The 13,394-nt window shown below is 45.5% G+C and overlaps 3 protein-coding genes across 5 annotated transcripts; 2 read left to right on the top strand and 1 right to left on the bottom strand.

Moving 5' to 3' along the window:
- Nucleotides 1–137: 137 nt before the first annotated feature.
- On the bottom strand, nt 138–2,513 carry mrpl30 (mitochondrial ribosomal protein L30). Of its 2 annotated transcripts, none has more exons than XM_068572757.1 (6): nt 2,408–2,513; nt 2,211–2,281; nt 1,269–1,355; nt 996–1,142; nt 664–737; nt 138–517 (listed from the first exon to the last, which is right to left on the bottom strand). In XM_068572757.1, exons 2-6 carry the CDS (start codon nt 2,250–2,252, stop codon nt 385–387), a joined length of 483 nt encoding a protein of 160 aa, XP_068428858.1. In that variant the 5' UTR covers nt 2,253–2,281; nt 2,408–2,513; the 3' UTR covers nt 138–384. The 2 variants fall into 2 exon arrangements, with proteins under 2 accessions (XP_068428858.1, XP_068428860.1); XM_068572759.1 differs by having other exon boundaries at nt 2,391–2,513.
- A 261-nt stretch (nt 2,514–2,774) lies between these two features.
- Nucleotides 2,775–4,991, top strand: mitd1 (MIT, microtubule interacting and transport, domain containing 1). 2 transcript variants are annotated; one of them, XM_068572714.1, is made up of 7 exons: nt 2,775–3,032; nt 3,112–3,216; nt 3,407–3,543; nt 3,918–4,004; nt 4,081–4,193; nt 4,302–4,362; nt 4,442–4,991. In XM_068572714.1, the coding sequence occupies exons 1-7, from the start codon at nt 2,888–2,890 to the stop codon at nt 4,535–4,537; spliced, it is 744 nt and encodes a 247-aa protein (XP_068428815.1). In that variant the 5' UTR covers nt 2,775–2,887; the 3' UTR covers nt 4,538–4,991. The 2 variants fall into 2 exon arrangements, with proteins under 2 accessions (XP_068428815.1, XP_068428816.1); XM_068572715.1 differs by having other exon boundaries at nt 3,115–3,216.
- A 1,671-nt stretch (nt 4,992–6,662) lies between these two features.
- Nucleotides 6,663–13,006, top strand: cracdla (cracd like a). Its single transcript, XM_068572818.1, has 10 exons — nt 6,663–6,896; nt 8,021–8,076; nt 8,319–8,463; nt 8,572–8,707; nt 8,788–8,928; nt 9,130–9,381; nt 9,477–10,542; nt 10,778–11,634; nt 12,421–12,541; nt 12,627–13,006. Exons 2-10 carry the CDS (start codon nt 8,028–8,030, stop codon nt 12,821–12,823), a joined length of 2,964 nt encoding a protein of 987 aa, XP_068428919.1. The 5' UTR covers nt 6,663–6,896; nt 8,021–8,027; the 3' UTR covers nt 12,824–13,006.
- The last annotated feature ends 388 nt before the right edge of the window (nt 13,007–13,394 follow it).

The raw sequence follows: 13,394 nt of genomic DNA on the forward strand, positions 1-13,394 counted from the left end.
TGGATGGAATTATGACATCTGGTCCTACAGGTCTATTTTTTAACCACCTGTTAGCATCTGACTGATGCTGTTAGTAATCTGATTGAGAACATATGAGAAGGCCGCACCACAAAACACACAAAAGGGTTACAGAGGTATTTAATGAATAAAGAGCTTTAATTTGTGTTTTTTTACAAGTCATGTAAATAATTTTAACCATCAGCTGTTGCTAATTTGTCATGAAAACAGCAATATGTCAATCACAAGACTGAGAAGTTTCTTTATGGACACGTATCAAGTAAATCCCACTCAAAACAAACTTTCTTTCTCAGTATCGGAACCACAGCGGGCAACTATGATATTTATGAACAACGTAACTAATAATGAATACGATTGAATGTGGCGCTAGGATTCGATAGCCTTGGGGTCTACAGGTTGGAGGAGGCGACGAACAATCAACTCTCCTTTGCTGTTGATGTAGGCGTCGCCCATGTCCTGTTCAGCAGGAAGTCCATAAGGCGTCTTCAGCGGCTGGATCCTGAATTAACCAGGAAAGATAAGATGAGGGACGAGAATTTATACAGTCTTTTTAAATATGTATTTATCAAATGTTCATGTTTGGCTGCATGATGAGCAGAGACTTGAGCTTCATAGTTTGAGGCAGACGTGTGACATTCATCTTACCGTACAAGGTGCTTGATGAACTTCAGTTGGCTATTGACTGCTGGCGTATTTTTGTGAATGACAGGTATTTGTGCCTAAATACACGACAAAGAGAGCAGAGAGGACAATCTGAGTGTTACACGTTTAATTTTGCCTCCATAAAATGTTTTAGTGAACGTTCACTGAGCCTCAGATGCTACATCTGCTTGAGGTGAGACACTCAAAGCTAACATGTTTAGAGATCCTCTCTCTGTACTGCTCATGTATATTAATGAAAGCGGTTTCTTTGGTCCACAAGGCAATGTTAAAACACACACACACTTTGAAAGGATAGCACTAAACAGAAGCCTTACCTTTTCCAGCCCAAGGTGTTTTACCATTTCTTTCTCCCAATACGGTCTTCGCATCACACTTTTGACTCGCGTCACGATGTGCAGTTTGTGAGGTTGGTCTGGATCTCCCCCGTACTTCTCGTGTTCTTTTGATCTCTCCACAAACAGCTGTGAAGAAAAACACAGTTGAACACTGACAACTGAGAAATTGATGCTTTGATCATTTCGAGGTGCAGAACAAAGGTGCAACTCTTTGGCATACAGCGAACCTGGAGCTCTTGACTTGATGCTTACCTCTTTTGGGATTCTTGCTTTGGTAAATCTGCTGCGTGCAGACACGAACCACGAGCAAGGGGACAGACGTGAAGCTTCCGTCAGGATCTGTAAACACACACACATTATAAGCAATGAGATGTAATATAGTAGAGGTTAAAATGCAGATTTGTTCCGTGATATAGAAGCACACAGAGACAGCCCCTCAGAGGTTGGAGTGATTTGACACGAGACAATAAACATTTGATAGAACGTGCGATTTAGGTTACATTTAGGTTCCATTGTAGCTGATTTTAAAGTCACTTTTCTCAAAAACTGTACAGTAAAATCGCAAGCCATACACATGGACATAGCTGGGGTCAGTCTGAACAAGGCTGCATTGTAATTTTACTTTACAAATGTAAGGATTTGTTTTTCTAGCAGTTTGAATATAGGAAATTGCGACATTATGAATACCATTATGTCATTGAAGCTGACTTTGAAGTCACTTTTCTCTAAAACTGTACAGTAAAATATCATGGCCATGTACATATGCATGGCAGAGGTCAGCATGAACAATGCTGCATTGTAAGTTTACTTTACAAACTTAAGGATCTGCTTTTTATAGCTTTTTGAATATTGGGATATTGGGAAATTACGTTTGGATGCTTTTTGTGCTATCTAAGCCACCATAGACCACCATACCGTCGGAACAAGACTGCGTTGTGATTTTAATTTACAATTTTAAGGATATGCCGTTTGAATATGAATATCATCATTTCATTTGAGCTTTTGAGCTTCTCTGGGCTGCGGACTGGACCGGTACCGTAACACCTTAAATAGACGCGGATGTGGGCTCACTTGACCGCAGTAAATACAAAGTACCTTCACAGCATCCACATTGATTTTAAAAAGACAGGACACGTTACACGAGTCTGTCAGTGCTGAACAGTTTGAAACATAAAAATAAAATAAAAACATTACCTTGACTGGAAGAGAGCTCAAGCCGCGACAGGCTCCTGACATGTTGTATGAGACGGACGGGTCACCAGAAACTAAAAAAAAATAGTCACCCACGCCAAGGTTAACGTGCACGCGCAGTCCTGTTGCTGCGAAATACGCGCGTGGATCAGACGCTACGAATAAAAACACAAACGCAATTACATCAACGTCATATTCACCAAATGTACACTAACAACATGAATTCAAGAGCTGAAAATCAACTGTGATCAGACAAATATTAGAATCACGGCAGCGTCGGCGCCTCCATGTTTCTTCACCGGAAGCCTGAAGGGGTCGCATTGATACCGCACCGGTATGACACACGTTCCCCCGATAAGTGTTCCCAGCGCTATTTCTGATCAATGTTTGCGATTATATTACGGGTAAGAATGTGCTATTTATATAATATTAGATGTGATTGAAATATATGTGTGGTTTCTGTCAAAGGTACACTCCTATAAGCATCGGGCACCATTATTCCAGACGGCCGAAGGTTCCACCATTAAGTTTCTGCGTGGATTATTTTTGTGGCGCACCTACGTAGCTGTCAACTAGGAAGGTGGCGCCACATCTTTCACTGTCTTCTCCTGACAGTAGACGAGCATGACTAATGACATCTTGGTTTTCTAAAATCTCCGGAGAAGACGTAGGAAAGAATTATGACACAAAACCACACGGCGGGGATGGAGACATCCGCCATCTCCGTCCTGAAGCGGGCGGTGGAGCTGGACCACAGCGGCCGCTTCCAGGAGTCTCTGGTCTGCTACCAGGAAGGCATCCAGCTACTCATGGACGTGCTAAAAGGTAAACGACATACAAAGACTCCGTGGAAGGCGGCACGGTGACTAACACGAACCGTCATGCATGTTGTTGTTGTTCCCAGCAGCTGTGAAAGATGAGTCAAAGAGAGGCCACTTCCGGGAGAAGATCAAGGGCTACATGGACAGAGCCGAGCAAATCAAAGTGCACGTGAACCAGTTGAAGGAAGGTAATCAATACAACACTTAAAGGCTGGCTGACTAACACAGTGGGGACGGATCCTGCCAAGGCTGACGTTAACCCAACAGACATTTATTTAGGACTACATGACAAGCAAAGTGGTTATTGTATTGTTGCTGTCTGTGCCTCCTAACGCCTTGTCTCCTTCTCGTCTCCTCTTGTGTTCCCTCTCCTGTCAGATGGGAAGTACCACGAGCAGATTAGAATAGCAGAGGATGCTACTGGTTACAGCTACGATGCTCTTTTCAAACCATACATGAGCAATTTACTCACAGAAGTCTGGGTTCAAGACCCATACATACGGCACACGCACCAAGTGAGGAAGATCTGAGATTACATTGTCGTTTAATGGTTTTTAAATGCTGGCTTTGTGCAAGGGCTGCAACTACTACTTATGACTGATTCATTATCAGTAAGTTGAATAAGCATTTATCAAAAAACTTAAATGTTCACTAATGCATGAATAATGCATAATTGTATTTGAGAAATCCTTAGTTGTGTTTATTGAAATGGACTTCAGAGGAGTTTAGTTGATAAACCTGGAGTGAACTCTGGAAGTTTAATGTTGAATCAAAAAGAGAACCTTTTACAGTTCACAGAGCTCTTAGAATTCATGTCTAACGCATCGTTCTGAATTGTAATCTCATCTTTAAACTGCACCGCACTGCGTCTCCATTCTCTCCACTACAGTTGTACAACTTCCTGCGGTTCTGTGAGATGCTGCTGAAAGCTTCCTGCAAGGTGAAAAAGATCCATCTCCTCACTTCGCAGGATGAAGTAGGTTGTTTCACTCATGAGGTCACACTATGTGGTGATTGAGTGTTGTTTCACGGCCATTCATCTCGTCCTGCAGGCGGACAACCGGCAGCAGAGCACCGCTCTGGCCGAGCTGAAGGAGAGTCTGAGTGCTCTGGGACTGACTCTGGATCTGCAGTACTCCTCCACTATTCATGACCGGGAGATCAGGTACAGCAATGAGAGACGTGTGGCTCATGAATCCATTGTTTTCAAATGGTTGTCTCTTTGTGACTTTATTTGCAGTTAGTCCAATTTAAAAACATTGTTTTTTTTCAGGTTTGACAATGGTTGGATCATAAAGATAGGAAGAGGACTCGATTACTTCAAGAGACCGAAGGTGAGGCTTCATAGTTAGCATTTCCTGTCGCTGTCTGTTGTCAGAACTACGGTGCTGAAGTCTCATTGTTCTCCTTCAGGGTCGGTTCTCCATCGGATATTGTGACTATGACCTCCGGCAGTGCCAGGAGACCAACGTAGACATTTTTCACACCAAACACACAAAAACACTATGATTGCTTTGTAAAGCTTGAATACATTTTTTTTTCTCACAAAAACATCGTCTGTGTTTGTGGATTTGCTTTAACTTACACACGCATGTAGACTCATAATAACAACTTACACACGCATGTGGCCTCATAATAACTTTTAACGGTGTCAATGATCAGGTTTTACAAAATGCTTTTCATCACACCGGTTAACTGTTTTGGTCCTTTTTTATATATATATATATAAGAGTTTTTATGACTTATTTTTTAACTTTTCTATTGCTGTATGCTTTCAGGATGTCATGGCGCCATCTGGTGGAAATAAATATATTAAAACATTAATATATTTTGGTTGTAAGTGCTTTGTAATATTATCAAATGAAAGGAGCTCGTCCAGTTACTTTATGTGCAACGTCTGATTTTTAGAGTTTAGTGTGTAAAGCTACTATTTATAATCATGAGAACGAATCATCAAAGTACTGCAGCGTGTTTACGTGACTTATCAAAGTGTAATGAACTTTGTTCCTTTACTCCAGCTGATTGCAGATTTCATCATTCAAACTGCATTACAAAACAATAAGCCAGCTTTATCAAGGAAACAAAACCCTGAAGTGTTGAAATGATGTATTTGAAATGTTTTATTGTATCTGCCTTGACACTTGTGTTTTCACTTCCTCGTAATGTTCCCTTGCTTATCCTGTCGGCCTGATATAAAAACACTGTTTTTATTCTTCCTCACATGTTCTCAGTCTTCTGCTGTTAATGTGAACTCAAAGATCAATGTACATTTCAATCTATTAATAGTTAATGGTTGATATTTAAAATCAAAATTATTATAATATTATCACGCTTTCTCTACTTGAATAGGAAAAGTAATTAGATGTATTCCTTGGGTTTCCGATATTGGTCAGCACTTATATTGAGTCCAATTGCATGTATTTTAATGACAAATATAATATATTTTTTTGAAAGAATCAGCAAAAAAAATCTCCCTTATTACATTTTAATGAAAAACTGCTTGTTTGAACCTGCATGAGTCCAAACAGAGCCGTGATCGGATTATCTATCGGCCTTAATCCCGATATGCACAGGCTCCGAGGGTAAAAAAATAATAATCCATCAGGGGATCACGTGATGGCCGTAACTGTAACGAACGTGGCGACCTTTGTTTTCAGAGCTGAGAGCACAAAAGGCTGCAAGCAAGACGCGGTTGGTGCTGTCAATGTGCACATCAGCTGTATTTAAACAAAACATGATAGCATATGCTCCCTTATGTGTAGATTGCTCCCAATAAATCCACAAATAAAACTACACCCCGGGCTCTTATGTCACCGCTGGTTGCATGTAATCCAGATGTCACCGGCCGGGTTTATATTCGGGTGGATGAGATAAGGATTTGTGTGATGAGGAGCCTCATCAGAGAAGCTGCTCAGCCGCACACAAAGGTTTGCTTTCCTCTCCCTGCTTCCTTCCCTCCTGATTGTCGCCTCGTGGCCTAGATAGTGCTCTCCTCTCTCAGTGCTGTCCTGCCTGGATGTGCAGCGGGATGCACTGCTGCATTTCTTTGATTATAAGTGTGGGAGGTTTTGGCTTTTCCCCCCAAACTTTATCAGAAAGTTCACAGCGTGGAAACAAACAAATGTCTATTTTATGGAGCAGAAATACTTCACGAGTGATGTGTGAACATGTATTCATAAAAAAAAACACATCTGTAAACCTACAAGTAATGCAACAACAGATTATTTCAGCTCCAATGTGGTACATGGATCTCACTATGGCTGGGAGATGGCTGAATGGCTAATTCCTGGTTAGTGAGTTTTACATTTGTTTTTAATTTTTAACTTTCTTAGACACACATTCACACACATACACACACACACATACCTACATACACACACACACATACCTACATACACACAGAGGCTCTCCTTTGTGATGTGATGCAAAAGCAGTCCTGTGAGCTGGAGTTCCTGTGTGCCTGTCCTCTTTCCAACTGGAGCTTTATTTTTTTTTCCCTCTACTCTCATTTCTGGGCCTAAAATCAGGTTAGCGTTTTATAAGCAGCTTAGCGCAGAGGGCCACAGTGTGCCACTAATGTAATAGAGTATCTCTCTCTCTCCCTGCTCTCTCTCTCTCATTCTCTCATGTCCTTTTTTCTTTGTGCATTTGCTCACCCTGTCATGGAGTGTCCTCTCTCTCTTTCTCCCTGAATCTTTTCCATTTTCCTTCCACTTCCCTCGTTCCCTTCCCTCTGCATCTCCCTCCGACTTCAGATGTAGACGACGCGAGCCTGAGCTTTAAAACGTGAGGACGATCTTCTGGACAACTCTGCCCTGAGAGGAAGACGAGGAAAGGGACGAAGAGCAGAGGTGCTGCGATTAGACGGGTAAATCTGCTCATTTTTGCACTTTAATGTGTTTGTTTTCTGTCTGTGTGTGTGTTAACATTAAGATGGAGCGGTACTTTCTCTGTGCGGTACCTGGGATGGGAAGTTTGTGATTAAGCTGTTGTTTTGGATTATGGTGCTTTGGAATCTTACAAGGATCTCTCTGCAATGTTGATAATCCACCGGATTATCATGCGTTCCTGTTGGGGGCCGTAGCTTGACCCACTGCAGGAAAAACTAAACTGACCAAAGCAAAAAATACTATTCAAGCTTGATTCTGGTGCAAAAAAATACCCCGAGACGTGTTGAAATGTTCTAGAGGGAAAGTCACAAGCAACCTGTGTGGAGCGTCCCGGTTATTCCTGTTAAATAGGACGGGCTGATGATGTGAGAGCGAGGGCTGGGCGATAGCAGAGGTGCAGTGTGGACTTTGCATGTGTATCCGTAACCAGCCAGATCTCGTCTTATCAGCCACACGTGCTGTAAAACATCATGCTCCCTTTAACGGATCCTCAGCAACCGCTGCAGAACCCGGTGCGTCTCAAACAACGGGTACAGAGTAGAGTCTCTGAAACAAAAGGAAACAAGCACCTTGCACTGACTCCTGCACACAGTTAAACATCGACCCAACAAAGTGTTGCATCAGTAAAGCTGCCGGAGAGCAAGTGCTCAGCGTTTCCTCTGTTCACACATTATTATCTGCACTGCTTTGTTTCAGCGTGATGATTATATAAATGATATTATATTGATTAATCTAGAAATACTCCTCTGTTGTCTGCGCTGTGTGTTCTTTCTTGATGACACTGTGTTCCTCTCTTAAAAGCCTCTGTGATTATGTATTGTTGGCACAGAGTTTGCTCAGCGCGCCCTGCCTCGCTTCAGGCTTGTCCCTGATAATACCAATAAACCTTTGAACCTCAAGTCCTGAGTCACATCTTCAGGCTGTCACACGTTAGGTGCATATGCCTGCCTTGCAGAGAGCAAACCACAGGAGTCCAGCCACACTCGATGCCCTCCAACAACCTCTAGAGAGTGTTGGCCTGAGGTCTTTCTCGTCACAGTTGCTTCTCTTTTATCCGTGTCTTTCTTCACACGCCGCCCCCTCGTCTGTTCTGTGCTTCCAGCGATCAGATGGAGTCTTTCTCTGGAGATGCAGAAGGAAGCACCGAGGATATTCCAGGTGAGATTATATCTGTGGCATAGTTTCAGTGTTACGGTCAAGAGAAGGCCAGTGTTTGACTAAAAGGAGAGAAAGGAGTGCCAGCAAACGAGCAAAAACCAAGAACAATGTATTGCCGATGACATCGGTCTGAAGTAACAATTAAACACCACTAAGAGAGTTCTGCACGTGTGTGTGCGCGTGCATATGTGTGTGTGTGTGTTGCTGTGACCTGGATCTGTCTCCGTCTCCATCTCTGTCAGGACGTAAAAAATCCAAACTCAAGTCTCTGAAGAACCGTCTCTTTGGGAGGAGCAAGAGAGGAGGCGGAGAGGAAGACGCCAAACTCAGCCAGTCGGTCAGCGACATCACGGCAGGGAAGGGACCCGGGTCGGAGGAAGACTTGGCGTGAGTGTGTCCATGATCTTGTAAATGTTTGCGTCACAGCTCCATTTACGTTTTTTTCCCGATTTCTAGTTCGTGCCGTCGCCTCATGTCCTCTTCCCGCTCCCACAGATGCTCCGAGGGGGCGATGGGATCGCGGGCGCTGTCTGCCGACAGCATCTTTCTGGCCGATCAGGTCCTGACAGAAACCCAACCGGCCAGGGTCTTGTCCCAGGAGAACGTCCACAGCAAGATCAAAGCTCTGCAGGTAGAGACTTCTGCACGAGGCCTATTGTTGGGAACTGAGTCTCTAGTTCTCTCAAAATCACCTGTTATCTGTTATTGCAGATTAAGCTCCAGCAGCAGAAGATGCATTTGGGCCCGCCGCCTCTGGTTCTGCCGGTCAGACGTGCAGAGGACCTGGGAAGCCGCTCAGAGGATGAGGCTCTTCCTCACAGCCTCCCTGAGATCCCAGGAGCCCTCGGCAAGGTGATTTTCATCCTCCTTTACGTGCTCAGTTCTCTGCTCATGAGCTCATTGAAGGACTATCTATAGGTGCGTTACGATTTCAAGAGTTCCCCCCGAGTGGATTCACCCATCAGACTCTCCTCTTTTCTCTTTTTACGTGTCTTCCTGTTCACCCTCGTCGTGTATTTGCAATGTTACATAATGCTTTTCTCTTCTTTCCAGACTTCCCAGCCGTCGTCTCGTCCGCTCTCTCCCATCCTCAAACCTGCACCAATCAGATCAGTTCCCCCGACTCCATCCCTCCCTCCGCCTCCGTCTGTGCCCTCCATTACCTCTTCCTCTGTCGTTGAGCCGCCGTTGGACTTCAGCGCTCCGGCCCAGTTCACCCCGTGCCTGGACACGTCTGCTGCTCGCCACCGGCTGTCCGTCAAGCCCAGAAACCAGAGGGCCAGCACCAAGAAGACGCTCGCTGCAGTGAATGAACATTTCTTCACCTTGCATATTGTCTGTGAAGACAAACATGTGTTATGCACTTCACTTATGTTGTTTCTCTTTGTTTTTCTCCCCAGAATGACTCAAATGAACAAACGTCTGACATACACGCTTTGAACAACATCAACCACCTGGAACCTGTGAGTGAAGAGAAGCGGCGGCTCAGTACTCAAGAGGAGCAGACGTTGGAAACAGATCAAGGAGAGGACGTCATTCCCGTTACATCTCAGCGGCTGCCTTCAAAATCGCCAGAGGTGGCATCGATGACGTCGGAGGCGGCGCACAAATCATCCAGCGCAGCTGTTTCCCAACAGGACCAAGCTCTTCTTGGGAGAGTGCCCTTTGCTCCCGCCCAGGTACTTAGAGTTAAGCCCCACAGGCCAGCAGATGCAAGGCCACACTCATCCTTCATACCGTCAGAACTCAAAGACGGCAGAGACAGGGATTTTGAAACACAGGCAATGTCCCTTGACAAGAGAAATACTCTGAACAAGGCCGGGATGACCGAGGCGTCCTGCGACCAGGTCTGCACCAGCGCCAGGTCTTCCTCCGTTCAACAGCAGGTTCAGAGTGAGACAGAAAGCACGAGAGGGATCAGGAGACCCACCCAAGGATCTGGGTCCTTCCATCTCTCGTCAATCACCGCTGCCAAAAAACGTGAGGGAGAAAGACCCCGATCGGGCAGTTTTGTCGGAGTGCTGGAACACATTGAAGCCAGACACAAGCCGGTCCGGGGAGCGGAGGAGAAACCCTCTTCAAGCACAAAGGAAAAGGAAGAACTGAGAGGGGTGCCCTTTGCTGTGGGGAGACTCAGACAAGAGGGAGCTCCACATAAAGGCTCAGTACGGGACGGCCTCAAACATGTGGAATCAGTCACAGCGTCTCAAAATGTGACCACAGACACGGGCGCCGCGAAGGTGGAGGAGTTGGAGAGCAAGCAGGAGGCGGTGGAGGAGGCGGCGGAGGCAGAAGAGGTCGAGGACGACGAAGGAAAGACGGCGTTTGGTGTTAAACTGCGCTCCACGTCTCTGTCGACCAGATTTCGGTCCGATGCCTCTTCGAAACATAACGCGAAGCTACCGGTGTGTGAGGAGCGATGTGACAAACTAAAGGAACAGGAAATAGGAGACCTTAGATCAAAAGGTGAGTCTCTGAGATTTGTATTTGTATTTTCAGCATGTAGAAGACATCTCAAGTTCATCCATTCATATTCTTACGCCATACTCTGCTGCTATTGCACACACGCACACTGCAATGTGCACACAGTAAATAACCACTCGTGATAAGATCACAGGGGACCTTTGTCCTTTAAAATACCACTCGGGCTAACTTTAACAGCGCTGTCAAGTGTGTCTAAGTAAACTTTGTCTCTCTCTAGATCCAACCCCGTCTGGCTTCTCCCTACCAGTCAAGCCCACCGACAGCCCGCCCGTCACCATCACGCCCACAGAAGTCCAAACAACCTCCTCGAACCTCAAAGAAGTTGAACCCTCCATCCCGGAGCCCCAGTCTGCCCCCCAAACGGCCTCGTCCGAGGTGTCCTGGATGAGCTTGGCAATGGAGAAGACCAGAAGTCTCCAGCAGCTTTTCACCAGTAGACTTCCCAAAGAATTCACAGGTGTGCAGACGGCAGCTCGACCTCAAGCACCGGCGCAGCCGCAGGCTGGACAACTGCAACAGAGCCCAACAGCCACGGAGGCTGCAGACCGAGCGTCGACTGAAGCAGAAACAGCGCAAAGTAGAATTCAAGCGCAGACTGTCAAGCCATTGACGACGGCAGCGCAGCAGAAGACGACGCCTCCTCTTCCTCTTCAGCCAGGCGCCTCCAGAGAACCTCAGTTTGAACCTCAGTTTGCCTCGCAGGCCGCGTCTCATCCGGCTGTGCAGGCGAGCCAGTCTCCCTCGCACTCGTCTCCACAAACAGAGGCCTCGTCTCAGGTCGCGCAAGGGAGCACCACGCAGTCTCTGGCACAGCTGTACCTTTCCTCGGGCCAGCAGCAACCGTCCTGGAGCGGCGGCCGAGGTCTTCACGCCGCCAACCAGCTCAAACCATCGACGAACTCGGTTTCCACCGCGTCGCCTGCTTCATCTCCTTCTCCCGTTTCTGGCTCCGTGCCGGAAAAAGAAGGAGCGCCACTGTCAGGAAGACGGGCCGTTTGGGCCGGGTCGGTCGCGGAGAAGGCTTCTCTTCTGGGGAAACGGGCGGAGTGGACCACTCCACCTGGATCCAAGGGGGTTTGTGGTACTTCTTTGTCACTGTCTTTCATAGCGAGTCAAGGATAAGGCTGGTGAGAGTCCATTTCTTATTGTCAACAAATTCCATGAAAAGTACTTTAATAGGGCTCATTAATCTCCTAAAACAGCTGGGCACTGTATTCTTTAAGCATTAGTCAAGCAGAAGTAATTTGACTCAACATCTATAAACAGATTCTGCATTCATAGTGTGTCGTATTAATACATCAGGTCCATGCAGTCTTTGGTTGGATGAAGGTGAACAGTCTGTTTGGAGAGTGAAGAGGTGGAAGCCGTTGGCCTGAACGCAATCTGCCTTTGGACTGAAGAGAATTTAACTTTTTATTGGTTAAACATTAGCTTGTAAACCGTGTACTTGTGATACAATCTGGTCGTACACGATGCATCTCGACTCCAGTCTGGCGTCTCAAGTTGGTGGTCGAACATTAAAAAGTACAATAACGATAACTCTCAGTCTGCACGTCTGGTGGCGACACCAGCACCAAAACAATATCATCTCTTGTGCCCACAGGCCTGTCTGTTGTCAGAATTATTACCCGATGGATCCCGGGACTAAATGTTCTGGCTGAAGTCTCTGGTGCAAAGGGATAACTTGCATCAGGCTTTGGCTAAACATACAATTAGTTTCACTTCCTTGTTGGTTTTGGACTTTTCATGAGATTTGGTGACAATAAATGTCATATACAATTGCACTAGATTCCTTCTTTAACTGATATTGTTTTAGACAAGTTATCCCGGGCGGATGATCTAACGCACAGGTTTCCTCAGGTGGAGTTGAAGAAAGCTCACACAGAGGACCAGGTATCAGGTGAAGCCGCTGCCTCTGTCAAATCCAAACCCCCGAGTAGAGACATCAACGCAGAGGGACGACAATGGGTCAAACTTGCAGGTGTGCTGACACACATTTATTAAAACTATCAACAACATAATTCAGTATCTCCATGTGCAGCAACATAACATGTGTTTTCTTTTAGAGTCAAGTCCTACCAAAGTTCCAGAAAGACCCCGGGAGGACAAATGGCTGCGGAAAAACGAGGCGCAATCTTCATCTCCCTCGTCATCGCCCACGATGCCATCTGCGTTGCAGTCCATGACGGACAGCGGACAGCCGTCCTGGATGGAACTGGCAAAAAGGAAGTCAATGGCCTGGAGCGATAAGTCCATGGACTGAGAGGAAAACAGACGAAAACAAACTGACCTGCAGACACATTGTGCTGCTGAGTCTGTCACCGAGATGCAGAGGCAGCTATACCGAGGCTGTTGTGTTTGTGCAATGAAAATCACTGTTGTGAAGTGTTAATATTATATTGAGAGACAGAAAGAGAATATATATTGAAAAAATGTCCAAGTTTATTATCATCCATCCACCACAAGCACTTCAAGATAAATTGTGATTCTGAGTAATTTGTGATGTGATTCAGCATGTCACTGCTGTTAATAGTTTGTTAAATAATAAATTAATAATATAAGTTTTTGTGTCAATTGTCAAGTGTGTTTTTGTAAGATGTGGGGAGAAAATATTGAATGATAAAATGAACAATCTTTAATGTACTAATAGTATTTACTTGAAACCTGATGTGGAAAGTGTGGCTCAATATGTAAGTAAGTGCAACAACATTCTGCTGTCACAGCAGCTTTCCCCTGTGCATAAACATGCCACTAATGTGCCAGTATATCATGGGAGGTCCACTGACTCATTAACATAGCCGGTGTGGTCCCTCCTGATCTTGACCCTGTCCCGT

Source organism: Clinocottus analis, unplaced genomic scaffold, assembly GCF_023055335.1.
Source record: "Clinocottus analis isolate CAN_PGR_092001 unplaced genomic scaffold, fCliAna1.0.p SCAF_12, whole genome shotgun sequence".
Classification (NCBI taxonomy): Eukaryota; Metazoa; Chordata; class Actinopteri; order Perciformes; family Cottidae; genus Clinocottus; species Clinocottus analis.